The 21,171-nt window shown below is 38.2% G+C and overlaps 1 protein-coding gene across 5 annotated transcripts in view; it reads right to left on the bottom strand.

Moving 5' to 3' along the window:
• The window catches only part of NDRG4 (NDRG family member 4), a 1,570,634-nt gene that overhangs the window by 140,409 nt on the left and 1,409,054 nt on the right, over positions 1-21,171 (bottom strand). For all 5 annotated transcript variants that reach the window (XM_044081333.1, XM_044081334.1, XM_044081335.1 and 2 more), the window contains 2 exons: positions 10,720-10,776; positions 8,459-8,562 (listed from right to left, as the gene is read on the bottom strand). In XM_044081333.1, the coding sequence (XP_043937268.1) occupies positions 8,459-8,562; positions 10,720-10,776 (161 nt within the window). The remainder of the gene's footprint in view (positions 1-8,458; positions 8,563-10,719; positions 10,777-21,171) is intronic.

Here is a 21,171-nt window from a genome sequence, read left to right as displayed (position 1 = left end):
AAGCAAACAATAACAAATAGTACACAAAAGTTACAAACTAATACAAAGCAGTGATTGAAACTAACAGATGATACAAACTAAAAAAGGAATAGTGCAAGTAAATATTTAGAAGTCATTTTGTCCTAGGATTCAAACACTTAAATGAGCAGCATCATATATTCATGCAAATATCATAATAGTATTCATGCAGATATCATAATAATAAGAATGGATGAGTTAGGAGTAATGAAACAGAGAAATGCTGGTGTAATCAGGGGAAGTAAGGAAGATGGGAAATGCCAGTGCTAGTTATGTGGGATGGGAGCAAGAGCATTCCCAGAAGGATACTAGATGAGAATGAAGAGATTTTTTAAAAGTAAAATGGTTAGAGCTGATACGAATGGATGGTGGCAGGGAGTTCCAGAGGCGAGCCAGACCATAGGATAGAAGATTTTTGCCTGGGGGACGAGTTGGTTTGTACACTTCTAAAAGATTTTGGTTATTAGACCTTAATACTCTATCAGGTAGGTGCATTTTAAAGGCAGTAGAAAGGGAGGGACAGAGAGAGGGGTTGAAAATTAGCTTGTGTGCAAGAGTTAGTTGAGTATAGGTGAGAAGATTGGGTAGTTCTAGCCATTTTAATTTTTGGAGAGAGGAGCAATGGTGGGTAGAGGACTTATGTCTGGTGGCAAACTTGGCAATTTTGTTGTAGAAAGAGGAAAGTTGTGTTTTCAGAGAGGACTGCAGATTAGTCAGAAGTGGAGCTCCATAGAGAAGGGAGGGGATAAGAAAGGAAGTAGAGAGAGTAATTTTGGTGGCAGGAGTAAGGTAATGATTTTGTCGATAGAGCATACCAAGCTTTTGATGTGTTTTTTTGATATTTAGTTGTAAATGAGAGTTGAATTTGAGCTGGTTGTCAATTTGGACCCCGAGTAATTTGGTCTCTGAGACCAGTTCCAGAGGTGTGTTATTTTGACTAGTAATAGAGACCATGTTTATATCGAGGGAGGTGACTTTAGAGGGTGTAAAAACCATTAGATTGGTTTTAGAGGCATTGAGTGCTAGGTGATTTCGTTTCATCTATTGCTCAGTGGTTGAAAAAGCATCTTGAGTAAGCTTTAGATGTGTTGGGATAGATGTGGCAGAGCAGATAATAGTTGAATCATCTGCATATTGGATGATGTTTGAGAAAGGGATAGAGTTGCAGAAGTCATTTATAAATATATTAAAGAGGCGTGGACCCAATATGGAACCTTGGGGAACTCCGGTTGGGGTATTAAGAAATGAGGAGGTGGCCTTTTTCCATTTTACTGCTTGAAATCTATGGGATAGGTAGCTGGAGAACCAATTCAAAGATGAAGGAGATAGTTTAAGTTTTGAGAGTTTAGTTAAAAGCAGGCTGTGTGAGATAGTGTCGAAGGCCTTAGAGAGATCTAGTAATAGGGTAGAGACAAATAGACCAGAGTCCCAGGCTTTGTTAATAGTTTCAAGGAAGGAGAGGAGGGCTGTCATTGTGCTGTGATTAGGTCTGAATCCATGTTGTGTGGGAGTTAGTAGGTGATTATCTAAGAGATGTGGTAGGAGTTGAAGTTGGATACACTTTTCAAGGCGTTTAGAGATGGGAGGCAGGATAGCAATGGGGCAGAAATTAGTAACATTGTTATTGTTGCCCCCTTTATGTAATGGTATGATAAAGGCCTTTTTCCAGATTTGGGGTACTGTACTTTCTTGGATAGAGCGGTTGATTAGAATGCTAATGGGATAGGCAATTGCTTCAGCTGCTGTGCTAAGAAAGAAAGAGGGGATATTATCAGGAGCATTAGTGCATGGCTTCAGTTTTAGAAGGAGTTTTTTGATAGTAGAAGTGGGTATAGGCTTTAGTGAGAATAGTGGGGAGTGGGAAGAGGGGGTATTATGGGGTGAAGAAGGTGAGGAAGTGAGACTAGGAGAAGAGGAAGAGCATAGACAGTTAGTGGATGAGAATGAGGGAGTGGTAGCAGTGCAGGGCAGAGTATTGGTAGGGGGGGTTGGGGGTGAGTTGGAGCATGTGATATTGTTAGGGAAAGAAGAGGTTAATTTAGAGATGGATTCAATGAAAAAAGAGTTAAATTGTGTGGCTAGGTCAGTATCAGGAGCATTAGGGTCTGGGGTGGGGGTGTCTGGTTAGCTGGGGTTGAGGAGGTTAGAGATACTTTTCCAGAATTTCTGAGGATTTGTTTTGTTATTGTTTTGGAGTATGGAGAAGTAATTTTGTCGATCAGAGACGATGAGCTTTTTTACTTTATTTCGAAGTGTTTTGTATTCATTATGGTTGAGGGTGGTCCTATTTTTCTGGAAGTGTTTCCAGGCTTTATCTCTATGCCGCATTATTGCTAGTGTGTTATTGGTAAGCCATGGGGCAGTTTTAATTTTTATTCTCTTTGTCCTTAAGGGAGCATGAAAGTCTAGAACTTTTAAGAATGTTGAGTTGAAGTGGGCAACTGCATTATCTAGAGACAATGTTTTTTGACAGTCCCAGTTTATTGCTTTTAGGGAATTAGAAAAGGTTGATGGATTAAAGTTTTTTTGATTCCGGATAGTAATAAAATTATGGGTGCGATGTAGGAGTAAGGGGAGACGATGAGTGAAAGTGGGTAAGTGGTCACTAGGAGGATCTGGAAGAGTACCACTGTCGGAGAAATAGTGGGGATGAGAGACTAGAATCCAGTCTAGAATACTGCCACTAGACAGGTTTTTTGAGGAGCGTGTTATAGAGTTGATTAGCTGTGAAAAATTGTAGAGGTTGATGTTAAGTGGGTTTGTAGGAGACTGAATGGAGGCCCAGTTAATATTCATGTCTCCTAAGATTATTGTTTCATTGCTAATGTTGTTGGAGAGCCAGGAGAGGATGTCTTTGAGTGTAGAAATATTGTCCCCTGGGGGGATGTAGAGGGAAACTATACATATGTGCTTGTGTTTGTTGACTTGAAGTAGTGTTAGGAGTAGTTCAGCACTGTTAAATTGAGGAGTAGGTTTGTTATAAGGAGTAACAGACAAGGAGGATGAGTATAGGAGAGCTACTCCACCCCCTTTTTTGTGGGACCTGTCTTTTCTAATGATAGAATAGTTTGGAGGAATTATTTCAGAATCTTTTATATGGGATTTTAACCATGTTTCTGAGATGGATAGGATGTCAGGTTTATTATGTATGAGCCAGACGTGGAGGTTTCGGATTTTGTTGACTATACTTTGGGAGTTTAAGGAAGTAAGTAGTATGGACTTGTCTGTATTAGTTGAGATGGGGGGGCCTGGGTTAGGATAGATATCACCTGATAATAGACAGGTAACCAGATATAGGATTGGATTAGAGAGGTAATTGGACAGTACAGTGAATAGATCAGTTTCTATTATGATTATGGAATATTTACTAGTTACTATGGGGGTAGAATGTTTGTGAAAGGTGATCAGTTTATATGGGAAGAATAGAAGGTTTTTGATGGGAAATAGATGAGGAGAAATTGGGATGTGTGAGTTTCAGGGAGAAGAAGTAAGATGGTTAGTTACATGGAAGGGTTGTGAGTGGTAAGAATTAATGGGCTGGGTGAGGTAGTAAAGATAGGATAAATTAAGAAGAAGAGGTAGTAAAAGGGGGATGAGTGAGGGTTTAGGTAGCATGTTGAAATGGGGCTACTTACAAGAAAGATTTATGTGTAGAGGAGCTGGTAAGCTCTTAAATAGTGGAGAGAGAGTGGAGAGTTGTGTAAGGATGGGTGTTGAAGTAATAATGGGAGATAATTGTCTAGGTGGGATAGTCTAGAAGAGGTGAGTGAGGGTAAATGTGGACGGGAAATGGGTGTTCCCAGGTAGCAGGAGACTGATTGGTCTGGAATGGTAGTGGGTGTGGTTATGTGGTAATAAAGGTAGAGGTGCTGGGGGTGGGTGGTATTTGGGGGCAGGGTAGGGAAGCAGAGTGAGCCTGCAGGGCAAATGGAGCGGGAAGAACCAAGGAGGGCAGGAGAGGATCGAGAACTTATCAGTGGAGTGTTGATTGCTTAAGGGTAAGTGGAGGGAACCTGGAATTAGTAGGTTAGAGTGGACTATAATGTTTTAGGAGAGAGAGAGAGAGAGAAAAAGAAAAGTTAAAAGCATAGAGATAGTACAAGAAGTAAGTGAATTGAAGTCAAAGGTAGTGGGGAGAGGATGCCACCTAGTGGACAAATTCTGAAGTGCACCTAGGCCACCAGGGCAGTCCATGGACTAGATTGGACTGAAGAGAGAAAGGAGCAAGAGTAGAACAGGGAATTAGATGAGGGGGAAGAAGAGAGATGCAAAAATAAGAAAGGTTTAGGCTGCTGGCTTTCCTGGCAGGGAGCGTACTTAAACACCTAGCAGGGCATAAAACTATAGTAGTTCAAGGCTTAACAGCAAATTCACATACTTCCTTGGAGTCTTCTGTGAAAGCTTGGTTCAATTTCCAAGAGGGGATGAGGCAGCAGAGTTTGTTATAGTTGGCTGGGCAATTGGCTGAGCTTGTGGTAAAACACTCACGGATTACCACAAAGGTGGCAGCCCCCTTAATACAAAAGAGGTAATAAGATATCTAGGGACTCAGGTAGACAGTAATATCTCCTTTGAAAATCATATTGCCAAAGTAGTTAGGAAATCCTTCTATGTAGCCCATCTAATTACTAAAGGGTTCGCATCTAGAAATAAAGAGGTTATAGTGCCCCTTTACTCATCACTCATTAGACCCATCATAGAGTACAATGCCCCATTTGGGATGTACCTCACAAGACACTTCAAACAGCTGGAAAGACCACAAAAGTACCTCACCAAGAGGATTACTGGCTCAAACATATGTCCTATGCAGCCCAACTGAAAAAACTCCGGCTGTACTCAGTGGCATATCGCTTACTCGAAGGTGTTCTCTGCCTGACTTACAAAGCCATGTCCAACTCAGAATTGATGGAAATGCTCCACCTAAAGAAATCCAAGTCACTGCGAGCCACGTGCTCTAGTGGGCTAAACCTTGCCACAACAATAAATAGAACAAGCTGGAGGGATAGATTCCTGTCACAGAGACGCCCCATGCTTTGGAACAAAATTCCAAATTACATCAGGCAGAACCCCTCACTAACACTCTTCAAGAGAAACCTTTAGTGGATGGGTAACAGAAAATACACCCCTGGGATCACTTCACTGGCTGTGCTTGACAGAGAATCAGTTAATTAATCAATGGAGCTGCGAAAGCCAACAAACTCTGGCTAGGTGTATAAATGCCCTCGGGCAGATAGCCTAATACCTACCTATGAACCTATGAATCAAACAAAGCCAACTGTGGGGTAAATCCAGCATTGCTCACACCCAGCCGTGAGTTATTGCTATTATACAATGACATTAGTTAAGAAAAAAATACTTACTTTTCTTAAATAATGTCATTTTATAATGCCTCCGTGTTGCCCTTCCACAGTTTTCTGGTATCCTGGGGCATTTCTGATGTACTGTGCATGCGTAAGGGACTTGTGTTCCCATGCTTAGGCAGTACATCAGTGCTGTGCAGAGGTAGCAAAGGAGAAAGGAAGATCTCCGTTGTTTTTTTTTAAGATATCTCGCTATGTTATTTGAGTTCTTCAACTAGTATAACATAGTGAGATATCTTAAAAAAAAGCACCGAAGATCTTCCTTTCTCCATTGCTACCTCTGCAGTGTGAGATATCTTAAAAAAAAAAACGGAGATCTTCCTTTCTCTGTTGCTACCACTGCAGACCAAAATAAAAAGTAAAAAAAAAATCAGGAGATATACTAATGGAAAATATCTGGGCGACTGAACCTATTTCCATTAGTATATTCTCGGATTTACAATGGGCACGCTGGTTGGACTGGCCATTCAGCATGCTTGTTTTTGAATATTAATGGCCAGTCATTGTATAATTGGTTTTATTCAACTGCTTCTGAACCAGAAAGCAGTAAGAATCTGATCCTCATTAAGGGATTAATTAAGAATAAGTCTCAACTTATGGATATATAAGAACATGTCATTAGCCTGATGTACATATTCTACTTATGGATAAAGAACAGCAACATAGTTTACCTGCTGTACATATTCTGTTTATGTATATATAACAAGATACCGTTCACATTATACATATTTTCTTTACTGTACAGTTTACCTGATGTGTATATTGCACTCATGGATACATAACAGATCAGAGTTTACCCACTGTATATATTATATTTATGGATATATAATACTGTACATTTGATGTGATTTATTACATCCATGGATCCACAACAGAGCAGAGTACAGTTTCCCTGATGCACATACTCCATGTATGGAAATACAACAGTGCACACTGTACCTGTTCTACACATTCCACACATTTGCCTGCTTACATTGGTCCTAACAATATCCCTGAATATCTGGTGAGAAGAAGAAAGTCCCACCTATCAAAACCCCTCCATCAGCTTTTCAACCTGAGTCTCTCCATGTTTATATTTCCAAGGCATGTAGAACGACAATTGTGTTACTCTTGCATGAAAGTGATCCTTCTGCTGACCCTGAGAATTACTGGCCTATAGGTCTCATCAGTTTTATTTGCAAGACTGTGGAATGTATTATAGCTGAATTAAAAAACAATGCTATATATATATATATATATCCATGTACACATACCAGCTTAGTTTTGTAAAAGGCAGATCATGTCTGCACAACTTGGCTGTGTTCTTTGAAAAGCTCAAAGAGTCCATTGATAAGGGGAATGCATGCACGTTACTTACCTGGACCACACCAAGGCCTTCAATACTATCTCCCATGCTAGGATTATTGACAAACTCTGCCAACATCAGCCCATACAGAGTTCACTGGACAAGTAATTGGCTGTCAGCACTCATATCATTAAGGTTGGTGGTATTTACTCTAGAAAGAAAACGTCACCATTGGTGTCCCACAAGACAGTGTCTGGGCCCCCTCCTCTTGGTATATATTTTTCTAACTTTAAAGCTGTTATCACAGGACTATGACTAACCAAGTTTAGAGAAGACTGCAAACTAGGGACAGTTATCAAATCTTAGTCTGATATTCAAATTCTCCAGCAAGGGCTGGACCAAATAAGTGCATGATGTATTAGATATGGGATTATTTTCAAAACCAAGAAATGTAGTATAGTTTTCTTTGGTAAATCGAGTATCACTACTTCTTACCATATAAATAACATTCCATTTAAATCAGACATAGCTTTCATGGACTTTGGCATGTATGTTAATAAGCTCTCATTTAACCACCATGCATCTGTGGAGGTTTGAATATCCTTCTACCTTACACATCTTTGTGGTGCTTTTTCAGGGTCCAAAGAAATTACAGCCCCACTTTATTCAATCATTATTTGGCCTATCACTGGATATAATGCAACTTTTGGCATGTAGCTCTCTGAGCACCTAAACAAACTTGGGAGCCCAATATGTTTCCTCATCAAAAAGATCTGCCCTTATTTTGATAGACATAAAGCCTTCTTCCTCTACATAGTGTCATACAGACTCCTGACAGATCTCTGCTTAGACTTCTGTGCTAAGAATGACATAGTACTCTGAGTTCCTCTACCTAAACAAAACAGGTGATAAAGAAAACAACTGCTCTAGAGACCTAAACCTATACTACACACATCAACACTACCAGATGGTATATGACAGACCCAATGCATCCCTCATTTCTGGAATAGGCTGTCCTTGCCTACCAAGTGGATTACTTCCTTACCAAGTTTAAAATGTGTCAGAAAGATTGGGTTGGTGATTGTAAATGTTCACTGGGAATATCTGGAAAAACTTTACATAAAAGGGAACATTCTTAGTCTCCCATCAGTACTACATAACATGGTTGAACATCTTGATGGACTCCTTGGCTGTAAGCTTAGTAAGAGCTTATGAACCTGTGATACATGTACATATATCAATGCAAACCTTACCATTTGTGCCTATCCTGTTTATGAATGTATAACATACATTTTACCTGCTGTACTTATTCCATTGGTGGATATATAACAGCATACAGTTTTCATTTAACAATATATAACAGGGTATAGTTTACCTGGTGTACACACTCCATTGCTGGATATACAACAGTGTACGTTTTTTCATGTTTTTCATGTTAGAAATATTCCATTGAATACTATGTAACAGAGTACAGTTTTCCTGGTGTACACATTCTATTGATAGATATACAACAATGCACAGTTTACATGTTGTATATAACAGGGTACAGTCTACCTGGTGCACACATTCCACTGAAGGGTATACAGCAGTGTGCAGTTTACATGCTGGACAGGTTCCACTTATGGCTATAGATATATATATATATATATATATAGATATATATATATATATATATATATGAGAGTACAATGTGCAGTTTACCTTATGTACGTATTCCATTTATGGATACATAGTAGTGTACAGTCTACCTAATGCAGATGTTCCATTTACAAATATATAACATTGCATACTTTACCTGTTGTACATGTTCCAAAAGAGCTGTAGGTTGTACTGGTTAACCCCATTGCCTATCTGTTGTCGGTAGCTCTGCACTAGCTCCGTGTTATTCACCAACTCCTCCTGTACGTGCAAAAAACACACAAAAGTCAGTACTTACATACAGTTTAGAATACACCTTGTATCACAAAGTGATTAGCAATGCAGGAAATATCAGCAGAGAAAGATATATACATGTGTAATACTGAATATTCTTCAAACCAGTATCTCCCAAAAACTTACTGGATAATGGAAGCAGAAATGGTCAGTTTTACTATGCTCTTCATGATGAACAGTCTTAGCTTTTACTAAATGCCAATAGGATGGTATTCAGTAAAACATCTAGAATAAGAAAGTATGCCTTCAAAATCCTAAAATGCAGAACAGCTTTGAGAGCAAAATGTATAACCCAAAACACAGTTTGGACATGGATCAAGTTGCCTTTGCATGTTAGGCAGAGAAGGTTTTTAAATGTATTCAAGAATGCATTACATAATTGGTTTGGAAGTAATATCTATTTGTGGAAATTGGAGTTTGCATTCTGATGGTCTCTGACCATTGCACACTATAAACCAACTATGAAGCAGTAAAACTATGACTCTTCTGTTTTGCTTAAAAGTACTGTGGAAATGGTTACTTCTACCTGGACTTGAGCACAGTACAATAATCCTTTCCCCTGCAGGCAACAATTGGAGTGTCCACAGAATTTCCCCACTGAAAGAATACACAACATAAATAACATGTCCTATGTAGACTTTCTCAAAGCCCTATCCCTGTATTTTGTCTCCTACAGGCTCTTGAGGAGAGATCTATGCCTGGCATACAAGGCATTGTCAGGCCCCACCCTGATGGACCTCCTGAATACCCACAAAGCAAACAGCACCAAAATTACCCACTCTAAAGACATAAACCTTGCCTGTGATATAATCAGGACCTGCTTGACAGACAGGTATGTATTCCAGAAACTACCCTTTCTCTGGAACAGGCTCCCCATCCATGTGAAGAAGAGTTTCTCCCTGACCCATTTCATATGTAACTTGGACAACTGGATGGGGGACAGGAAATTCATCCCTGGTTAAGCACCTATGTCTCTAATGGAGACATTCAGCCTACAAATGGTTCATCTACCAGGTGCCTGAATGTAAATGTTTCATCTTCCAAGTCCCTGCTTACACTTATTAAGGGTACTGAACTTGTCAGAGATTTGGTACGTATGGCTAGGCTTAAACAGGCCCTTGTGGTCATTAGCCTAGTACACACCTATGATCCTACAAATGACCCGCAATGCTTCAGTATTGAAGCAGCTTAACCTTTGTGTGCGAACAAGAAGCTGTGTGACTCTGATCAAGGTGTAAACAAATTGTCAACCAAACGTTAGCCAAGAATAAGCAAGCTTCTTTAAACCTGAATGACATGTTATGTACTGCAAAGGTTTAATGTTCACACACTAATATTCCCAATGGGTCTCCCTTATCCATACCACTCAATCTGTTAATGCAAGACTTTTGGAAAGGTCCAAAAAAAGAGGCAAGTTTTAAATATATTCCCCTTAAAATTTTAGAAAGTTGCTAGAACAACAGGTTTTGTATTAGGATGCATGTTCTGAAAGATGAGATGTCTGAAACATAAATGTCTGTAAAACTTTGCCTTTAATATCAGAGACAGAACTGTGTAGGCCAGTGAAATTCTGCGTTGTCCGATTTGGAGTGATCTTGGATTTAAAATAAAATATGTGGGCATCTTCTTTGCACAGGATCTGTGAAAGGTTTTATCCCTTCCAGGGAAAAAAAAAACCAAACAAAAAAGTGTTTGTATGCCACTTTTTTTTTGACTGACATCTGATTGGCGATGTTGTGGGTATGTGTAGAGCGTTGACAAATTTATCATCAATCAACAGCCATACATCCAATAGGGTCCTAACAACACAGTTCCCAGGATCCAAAACAACTGAGAGGAGGGGCTGGCATAACAGTTAAGGATAGGATTTAATTCTGACCTCTGGTTATTGGCTAAGGCTTGTTTTCAGTGATATTCCAGTATTTATTTTCAAAGGGAGGGTTTGGCATAATGGTTACAGTCTTAGAGAGTTTACTGAAATTTTAGTTATTCTTCCACAAATCTCAGAAATGTCTCTTTTGCTCTTCAGCTAGTCAGTTACCAATCTAAAAATGTAATGGTTTTGCCATATGCAACGGCAAAAGCTATACAAGAAAAGAAATATAGACTTATGCACAGTCTTACCTGACTGAAGAGATGAGACAGGACTGTATCACCAAGTGAGCTTGTCAGGCCAGAAATCTGTAGAAAAAAAAATTAAAAATATATTCACATTAAAAATTAGAACAAGTACACATTTTTGTTTCATTTTACACTAGATTCAGTTTTGTACACAGTACATTTATTCTGACTGCAACATACTTATGCATGGAAATCTATGTCTGGTCAATTTACCCCTCCCCAAACACACATACATACACACACACACACACACACACACACACACACACACACACACACACACACACACACGCTAATATGTCTGATGCTTCTAACCTTCTTCCACAGAACCCTCTGTTTTATAATGTCCTTCACACAGGAGTGTGTACTTCAGCTAAACATCTGCTTTAAGCGTCAAAGTCTACATGTCTAGCTCTGGACCTGAATGTTCTTCAGATTTGTTTACTTTATTTTCTATAGTAGAACATTGTTGCTCATAGTTTGACATACAGCATTTAGAAATCACTGTTTGATAAAGATTGCATCTCAAAATATTCACTAAATGAGTGACTGAGATGCCAAGCTCTTCCCAGTGTATATCATCACTGAAGCATCAAACTTCATAAAGTTATATTTTACCACTAATCTTTTTCAGACTGCTCTAGATCAGCTTATTAGCAAGCAATTCTAGGCAGTTTCATTTACTCTGATCAAAATACTTCTCTTTTGCATTTTTTTCTTTTGGCATAGCAAATTCTAAGCCCCAGTTGATGTAAACAAGCCCTCTTAAACCCAGCTTTTTAGTATGTGGTTGATTTAGAACAGCTACTTAACCGAGGAACCACCAAGTGCTGCACCCCAAAAAGGCTCATTTGTTCCCCTTTTCTCACTGGAGGAGGAGAACAGGGAGGGTAAGGTTTTCATCCTCTTGGGAAGTGTCACATAAGATTTAGCAATATCGCTATGCTGAGCCATGACAGGGGTGCATAGTTCTGATACCCATAAAGCTTACGAAGAGTATGTGCAATTTTTGGCAGTTTTGTCCATCCCAGTCTGTGTGCCAAGCTTCTGGGCCTTCACCAGAGGAGGTTCTGGCAGTGGGATGAAGCCTACAACCTCTTCCTCCTCTCAAAACAGATGAACTGGCACTGTTGTTAATGTGGTAAGCATCAGCTGCAGGTTTATCAAATAGCCAATGAACAGAAAACAAAACAAATTTTATTTTTCCATATGGATTAATGCACCACTGACAGGAGAAAATGCTCTAATCTTTAGGGAGGGTTATGTACAGCAGGTAATTTGATTTTGTGATACACTGCTCACCACCCCAGCTCTGTACTTCTAATAACCTGTTTAATAACCCACCTATTTACTACAATATTAATATTTTCTGCACTACCAATTTCTTTCTCACCTCCATTTCTTTGAATTTCTAATCACAAGATATATTATCTATATGACAAATCAATACACCTCTTCAAATGCTTGATGTGTAACATCTACTACCGTTTATACTGTTATAGTTGCCTTTATTTCAAATGGATGTAAACTAGTTTGCAAATGCATGTGTAATTGTTAATGTATATTACATAATGCCTTTTCATGCATATAACTGAACATCTGTATAAATATTTGTAATATGTTGGAGCTTTTGCCCTAGGCCTCCAATGAAAATGCATTATTGACCAAACCCAGTAAACAACGTAAAATAAAAGAAATAATAGTAAAAAAAATATTTATTATGTACTCCTTGCACCTGGGATCTCTATCTACTTTTGCACCTTCTCACAGAAATTACCTTCTTTGTCAGCTTTAATGCTTAAGGAGTTCTCAAGTTCAGGGACTGCAAAATATTTTGTGTTGTCCAGTGACAACTGACATTTTTAAACAAACAGTGTTAACTAAAATATCTCAGAACTTTTTAAAATGATTTCAGCACTCATTTCCTTATACTTCTTTTTATTTACACAATTAGAAACTGTTACTCTGGATAACACTGCCCACGTATCAGTTAACCTCATTGTATTTTAAGACAACCAGACTGCCTCATTTAAATTTAAAGTATTCTGAGGGGAAAAAATAATTAAAGGTTATCTAATCAAATAAAAACAAAGTGGCAATCATGCCTCTAGGTCTGGGCTTTAAAATGCATAAAATGAAATACTGTGGAAGCTAATTACAACTCTTAATGCACACAATAACTGAGATGTAAATTATAAAGTGGTAGCAAAATGCAGTTCACATTTAGCTAAACAGGCCTCCCGAGTACAATTGCATGAAGGAATACACCAGTCAGGCTCTGCAGCACTGTGTGTGCAACAAAAGAGGGACTCTGTAACAAATACTGTAAACTAATTAGGAAATAAAGTAATACATTTCCCAGAGCATATTAAAGTAATATGAATGAATCTGAAAAGAACAAAACTCTTATCTGGAAAAATGACATAGACATACTGAATAAGCTGTTGAAAACTAATAAAACTAAAAAATCTTCACTTTTTGGAATCCTCCAAGCAAGTTGAAAGGCTGGATCATGTTGACTTTTTCCTACTAGTCCTCGGATGCTTTCAATTAGCTATACTTTGCACAAGTGTTTTGAAAAGATTCTTTGAATAAATATCTGCTAATGTCAAATTTTGTCTTTGCTTGGAATTAAAACACAAATTTACGCAATGAAACAAGTATGTACACAAAGGCATGCAAACTCACCTCTCAACTTCTGAATTTAGGAATAGTGTTGTAACTTCTGCCCTAAGATTTAGACTTGCTCCCAATTATCAGTTTAAAGGAACATACATTATGAAGTAGCTAAATTAAGTGTTGTGACATAGTGACTGATATTGATATGTCAAAATTATGTTTTTTTTATCAGTAAAATGTAGATATACACTAAGCCATGGTAAGAAGCTTTTAGCAACATGTATAATTAGTACAACATGATAATGCTTCATGAAAATAGTCCAGGAAATAGGAATTGTCTGAGAAAATACTTTTAAAAGAAGGACCAGAAACTAACAATGACAGAGATAGTTGCCTCTTGCAAAACAGGGATTTGAAGCATAGAATGGAAAACTCCAGGTAGGCTATGCACAGAGGAAGCTCCACAGCTGTAAAAGAGCAGAGAAGACTCTGTTTGGATTGAACTGCTTAAGGAGAATTGCCGTGTTCCTGCTTGGAGACTATGACTTAAAACAGAGCTGCGACTTTTTAAGCTCTGGATTCTTAAGAATGCATTAATTAAACCTGCATTATGTAAGAATATAACTACCATTTTAAATTAATTTAAGGAACTGACAACTCATTTTACATTGCATCTGTAAATAAATTGCACTTAAATGAAGAAAGTTTCTCCTCTGTGTTATACCTGCTACAGCCTATAGAAACCTCCTCTGTTTAGTGATTCTATTCCCAGGCTCCCTATTAAAATGTCAGCGTGCGAAATGCTGCGTGCCAAAAAGACAAAAAAAAAAGACTGAAAACAGGTATAATTAATATACAAACTAATTATAATAATAGTTAATAATATTAAGAGTGGTATTATTAATTATTATTTATAATACTAATATTAGGCATTATAGAATAAGAGCTAGTTAATATTAAAAAACATGTATACTGACTAGACAGTCCTGTCAGTGTGCCCATTGCAAATCATGCCATTTCCAGAGAAATGAGGCCAGCATGGAAAATTTTGTTTTCTGTTTCAGTACAGTTTGTATATTGGATTTAGGTAAATTAAATACTGCATGTGGGTTCTGATCCCTAATCCACACTGAAAGCATACATGGAATCAGATTTATGTTAAAACAAACAAACACACTAAAAAAACAACATACCTGAACAGGCCACTAGGTGACGGACAAAAAATTGGAAACAGACAACACAATGGAATGAGTCAGTAGAGTAAAATGTTGTTCCAAATGTGATAATCATTGCCAGCCATGCCAGGAGAAGTAGGGCAGTGGATGTGTAACATATGCCAGCACAGCTAGCTGGAATTTTGTAAAGAATTATATGTCATTTGTATATCAAACCGATTTGTGCAGATTTTTGTGTTGAAAAATGTATTTGTAAAGCTGCTTGTATTAAAAATATATCAACAGTGTACCCTTCTGGGCAGAAAAGAAATGTACATGCATTATTGTAATTGTTTAAATGTATATATTGTAACAGAGGATACAGGAAGAGTAGAGGTTAAGCTAACTTTGAAAAATAGCTGAAATTAAATTAGGCCACAAAGACAGTATCTTACAGTTCTGACTGCAGCCAGAGACAAAAAAATCTGTATTAGGAAGCTTTCTGTATTGTCTTTGGGGTGAGCTAATTGCTACTATGGAAGGGTAGAGGTTTGAAATTGTTTAGTGAATTCCAGGAGCTGCAGCAGATTTGAGCAAAGCTCTGTCTGTGTGTATGGTAAAATTCTGGCAGCTTCTAGTGTTGGTGATAGTGTAGGAAACAGTCAGATGACCAGATGTTATGCCATTCTGTAAGCTATCCCTTAAATACTATTTAGATATTATATTGAGAAGTCTCTCAGTCAGACTGAGCATTCTGTTTCTAGAACCTGACATCGAAGGATCCCTTACCTACTTCATCCTGCCTACTTACACGTAGGCCAGGGAATAGTATTCTTCAGATTAGTCAGGAAAATATAGTGAGATTAGTTAAGTATTGTTTTTCTGTAACTTTGAGAACTTGTCCACCTGTGTTATTTTTAATATTTCCTGTGACTGGAACTCTGGTGTTTACAGTAAACAGAGTCATATTTTCATGTTCTTTTATTATTTGTTCAACATTACCATTTGTATTAATATTAATTTCACTCAGTATAGGCTACCCTTTTAAGAGCCTTATAGAAACTGACTGGTGGTAGTGAATCTACCTTATTTTCTGGGCAAAGTTAGTAGAGCGGGTTATCTGTGCCAGACTTTCCCAGGTGTGTGTGTGTGTGTGTGTGTGTGTGTGTGTGTGTGTGTGTGTGTGTGTGTGTGTGTGTGTGTGTGTGTGTCAGGTACTTGGGGCAGGGACACAAAGCACCGGTTTCACAGAGAGAGTGGTGGAGGACTTGGCTTGGACACTTGGCTGAGGATGTGCCAGTGGCTGGCTTACTGAGGACCTTGGGAAGAGAGAGAAAGTGTGTTCCCTGTGTGCTCTTAAGAGAAATTGTGCTCAATACAGAGAGGTCTGCAGCTGGAGTGTATCCATTTGTATTCCAATTGAATGTTACTTTCCAGTGTCAGTGGTGAGGATTCAGGCTCCTTGATTACTGGCACAGAGTGGGGTCATCACACAGAAGCTGAAGACTTTCATCAAAAAATTGAAATGAGCAATTTAAAGTAACTGAAATGAGAAGTCATTTCAATTGTTTGACAAAACTGCTAAGCTTTGTAATACAGTTTTAGTTTAGTGATTAATTTGTTTGTGGAAGTAATTTTCAATTTCAGACCTTTAACTAGAGTAAGGCAAAGGGGTTGGGGTCCCCGAAATATCAGCACTCACTCAATACTGGCAATTATAAATGCCGGTAAAGCTAGTGTAAATGAATGCTGAAAATGTGTTTTACAGTGGCTATATCTTTGTTATCAACGTTTGTTCTTCATGAAGCAAATTTGCAAAACTGCAAGCAAACAAAAGAGGAAAAGTTGTGTTATACAATGAGAGTAGTTTTAAAAAATATGGAACTTTTCTTTTTTAAATAATGTCAGTGAATAAGAGAGAGAGAATACAACCTCAAAAATGAATAAAGTAAAAAAAAAAATCAACAAAACACAAGTAAAAACATGCTAAACTATATCTGCATTACTTTAAAGTGGAATAATACACAGCCTACCACACAACAATTACAAAAATAATAAACACACAAGATTATATGACACCAATAACATTATATAATAGCAGTAACTCATGGCTGGGAGTGGGTAATGCTTTGTTTATGCATGGTTTGCTTTATTTGGTCATTTGGGTTCTGCTATCACGACCAAACCACATCAACCATGGGTAAAGCAAGCATTACCCACACCCAGCCATGGAATATTACTAAACTCTCTCTCTTTCGCTATTTATATAGTGAAACATAAAACAAAGCTGTCAATAAAAACAAAATGAAAACAGCAATAATGGGGCTGCATCAATAGTAGCTTAAACATTAAGTAAACAGAAAAGCATCATTTATTGTTTATTACAGTTATTAACAATTAGTATACATGCATATATAAATATTTTTCTTTAATGTTCATTTTATTTGTAAACATGTAATGTACATTGTAGAGCTGTACAGTTGACAGATACTGTACACTGCAATCCACCTGCAGCAGTTTTCCAAAGCTGCTGAGATATGGTGCCCATATTATGAATGTCATTGTATTGTAGTCTCCACATCATTGCAACAGCATTTATATATGTGATGTAGGTTCACTGCAATACCTGAATCATTATATAAGTCCGACCAGAATACCAAGATACTGATCCAACTGCTCTGCTATGTGTACAACATTAGCAACATTGAGCTGCAATGTCAAAATCAACATGGATGTGATGCAATACTGCCTTCATCATCATCAATGCGGTTGTATTAAAATATGTACAGAACTGCTGCAGCTGTATTGTGGTACCTATATTATCAGTCAATATGACAGTCTTGTGAAGCCTGGATCATGCCCACAAAGGGCTGTACTACCTACAATATAAATGCAGTATTGTTCTGCTGTGGTCCCTGCATTGTCAAGGTGGTTGTGTTAAGGTACAATATCACTAATTCAGTTGTATTGCAGTACCTGCATTACCACTGTGGCAGTACCATGAATCTGGAATCACTGCAGTAGGGGGCTACACTGTCAATAATGTGGATGTGGGTAGCACTGATCTGCCCTGATCCATTTTTGAAGTACTTTGTCATCAATGAACATGTGTTATGATGCCTAAATTATCAGTAAAGCTCTGCTGCACTGCTTTCACTGGTCAAAACCTGTAGTACAGCCCAAACAACACCTGCACTGTTTCCACTGGTCAAAATCTGTAGAACAGCCCAAACAACACCTGCAGTGCTTCCACTGGTCAAAACCTGTAGTATAGCCCAAACAAAACCTGCACTGTTTCCACTGGTCAAAACCTGTAGTACAGTCCAAACAACACCTGCACTGCTTCCCCTGTTCAAAATCTGTAAAACAGCCCAAACAACACCTGCATTGCTTCCACTGGTCAAAACTTGTTGTACAGCCCAACAACACATGCACTGCTTCCATTGGTCAAAACCTGTAGTATAGCCCAATAACAAATGCACTGCTTCCACTGGTCAAAACCTGTAGTACAGCCCAACAACACCTGCACTGCTTCCACTGGTCAAAACCTGTAGTACAGCCCAACAACACTTGCTCTGCTTCCACTGGTCAAAACCTGTAGTAAAGCCCAACAACACCTGGTGCATGCATAGAGCAATACAGCACAGGCAGCACAACTGTGGTCAGATGAGTAATGAAAGCTCAGATGCAAATGCTAATGTGCTTAAGTGATTTCCATGAGATGGTATACCACAGTGTGAAAAAAATGCCTGACATCCATAAACAACAACACAGAGCTTATAAGCAAACATGCAGCGAAAGATAGGCTCATATCTTTCTAGGTTATCTTATTCTATTACAGTCAGTCACTCATTCTACTCTTACATCAAACATTTTTTTCATCTGCCAACAAATATGAGTGAAGATATTTACCTCCCCAGTAAGACTTTGCCTTCTGCAGTGCTTCTGGCAAAAAAAGCATATGCTATTTTGTATTAACAGTCTGTACTGACCACCTCTTATGTATGGGAGGAGAGCAGACACATTAAAAATAAAGCCATTTGCATGATCTTGAGTTTGAATGATTTCTGCAAATGGTCTTTGTGTCATGAGGATACAACATTTGCAGGAAATACATTAAACCACAAGAAAGGAAAATATATATATAAATTCAACACATGTTGCTGCAAATAATTTTATTAACACTGTAGCAATTCTGGAATGACACACCTTTAAGGAAGCTAAAAACACAGAAAAAATATATTGCATAATAACAGTTACATTACCCAAGCTAAACAACACGGTTTATTAAGTTTCACAGCGGGGTTCCCAGTGGGAGTGGGTATACATCAGAGTTTAGCTCTGAGACTTCTGCTGTTAATACTGGTGATGGACTACATAAGCAAACAGTTTGGAGGGAACAGATCAATAAAGTTGCAGTATGAACATGATGTGACATTACAGGCAGACTCTGAGCAAGAACTTCAGCAAAAGATAGGGGAATGGAATGCAAAACTAAAGGCACATGGGATGAAATATGGTACAGCTACAATAGTGGTAAGGGCAGCAAACTGGGAAAATCAGAAGAAGCTAAGAATTGAGGTAGAAGGGAAGCTAGTGGAACAGGTTAATAGCTTCAAGTATCTGAGAGAGGTAATTGAGGAAAAGGGAAGAAACCTGAGCAGTAAAAGTAGAGCAGATGAAGAAGCTAGAGGTAATGGAAATGAAGTGCCTGAGATGGGTGGTAGGATGCACACTGCGGGACAGAAGAAGAAATGAGAACATAAAAACAGAAGCTAAAGTAGCTCCAATTACAGAAAAGATCAAAAAGTATAGATTACGGTGGTTTTGGCACATATGCAGAAAAGGAGAAAACAATCTGGTGAAGATGATTTGAGACAGATGGTATGTGTGTGTGTGTGTGTGTGTGTGTGTGTGTGTGTGTGTGTGTGTGTGTGTGTATATATATACATTGGCTCAGTTGGACTCTCCACGTTATCAAAGGAAAAATAATTAAAATAAAATAGAATAGTGCAGCACAAAAAATAAGTTTCTGATGCTAAATGTAGCTTTAAATCTGACCCCATGTAATGTATGCACACAGATAAAGACACTGACTGAATGAAGTAGCAAGAGACATGATACATATTCATTAGAACCTTTACACCAGTAAGTGAACTTTGGGTATATACACCACACATACCCTTTAATGGTAATTCCTACTTAAAGATACAGTTACTGTTATTAGTATTCATAACAAGCTGGAAGTTCAAGACTCCATTCTGCCAGTCACACAATTTTGAAATGTTTGTGTGAGTAACACTTAAAAAAACAAATTTTGAAAATAACAGTTGCTAACTATTAAGTGTGTTTTGCAGGGAGGCATTGCACCTCTTGAGATGAGGGATTTCACTCCCCTCACACCTTATACACACACACACACACACATTTATATATATATATATATATATATATATATATATATATATATATATATATATATATATACACATGTATGCATGTGTGCGTGTGTGTGTATGTGTGTATATATGGGTCTACCTGATATTGCTGACAGTCCAAATTGTCGACAACCATATGGCCGACACCATATGATTGACATTTGGATTGCAGACAATGGGAAACTGGCATCTCACTATAGTGCAGAATGGAAAAAATTGTCATTCCTGCACTGTAGTGCAATCTCGGAGTTGGTATATTAAAGTTAGGGGTAGGGGGGGTGGAGCACTTTAAAGGAAATTTTATTTCCTTTTTTGTGGACTTATTCATAATGTTGACATTTTGAATGTCGGCCATATGGTTGTCGGCATTCTAAAATTTCAACATTATGAAGTATATCTATATATATATATATATATATATATATATATATATATATATAGGGTCTATATCAGAACATAGAAGTATTAAAACTTCGAATGTTCTGATATCGAACACTATTCAGTGAACACTAAAAATAGCGAAGCTGTAGAACAGCAAATTCTTTCCTCGGGAAAGAATTCGGTTGGCCGTTTCTGTGGCTTCACTATTCTTAGTGCTGTGGTGGAAAGTTACGGGTTGGGTTCAGGTAAGTGTGCGATTGTTTGTATATTAGGGTTAGGGGAGGGTTAAGTGAGATAGGGTTAGGGCACGGGTTAGGCGTGTGTGCGATAGTGACAGACTTTAGGGTTAGGGGCAGTTTAAGTGAGTTAAGGTTAGGGCGCAGGTTAGGTGAGTGTGCGATAGTGACGAACCTTAGGGTTAGGGTTTGGGTTAAGGTAAGTGGGTAGATAGTGGTGTATGTTTAGTGTAGTGTAGCGTTAGATGTAGGAATTTAAGTGTATGTGTGTGGTTGCTGTTTGTTTGATGTGCTTGTGTTGTGTGCATGTGTTTTGGAGCAGCAAATTTTTTCCATGGGAAAAAAATTTGCTGTTCTAAATAGGTTCATAGGTTCATAGGTTCATACTAGGCTATCTGCCCGAGGGCATTTATAAGCCTAGCCCATAGTTTTGTGGCTTACGCCACCCCTTTAGTTTGGAGAAACTATGCCCATTATTTTGCTGTGCCTCTGTCGAGCAGTGACACTGAGGTAACCCTGGGTGTATCTGATCTCCCATCCATTGGTCAAGATTCCTCTTGAACAAGGTGCTCTGCCTCACATAAACCGGGATTTTGTTCCACAGCATAGGGAGTCTTTGGGTGATGA

This window comes from Protopterus annectens, chromosome 8.part0 (assembly GCF_019279795.1).
Source record: "Protopterus annectens isolate FY-2018-M chromosome 8.part0, PAN1.0, whole genome shotgun sequence".
NCBI lineage: Eukaryota > Metazoa > Chordata > Ceratodontiformes > Protopteridae > Protopterus > Protopterus annectens.
This window is presented reverse-complemented; position numbering and strand designations above follow the sequence as displayed.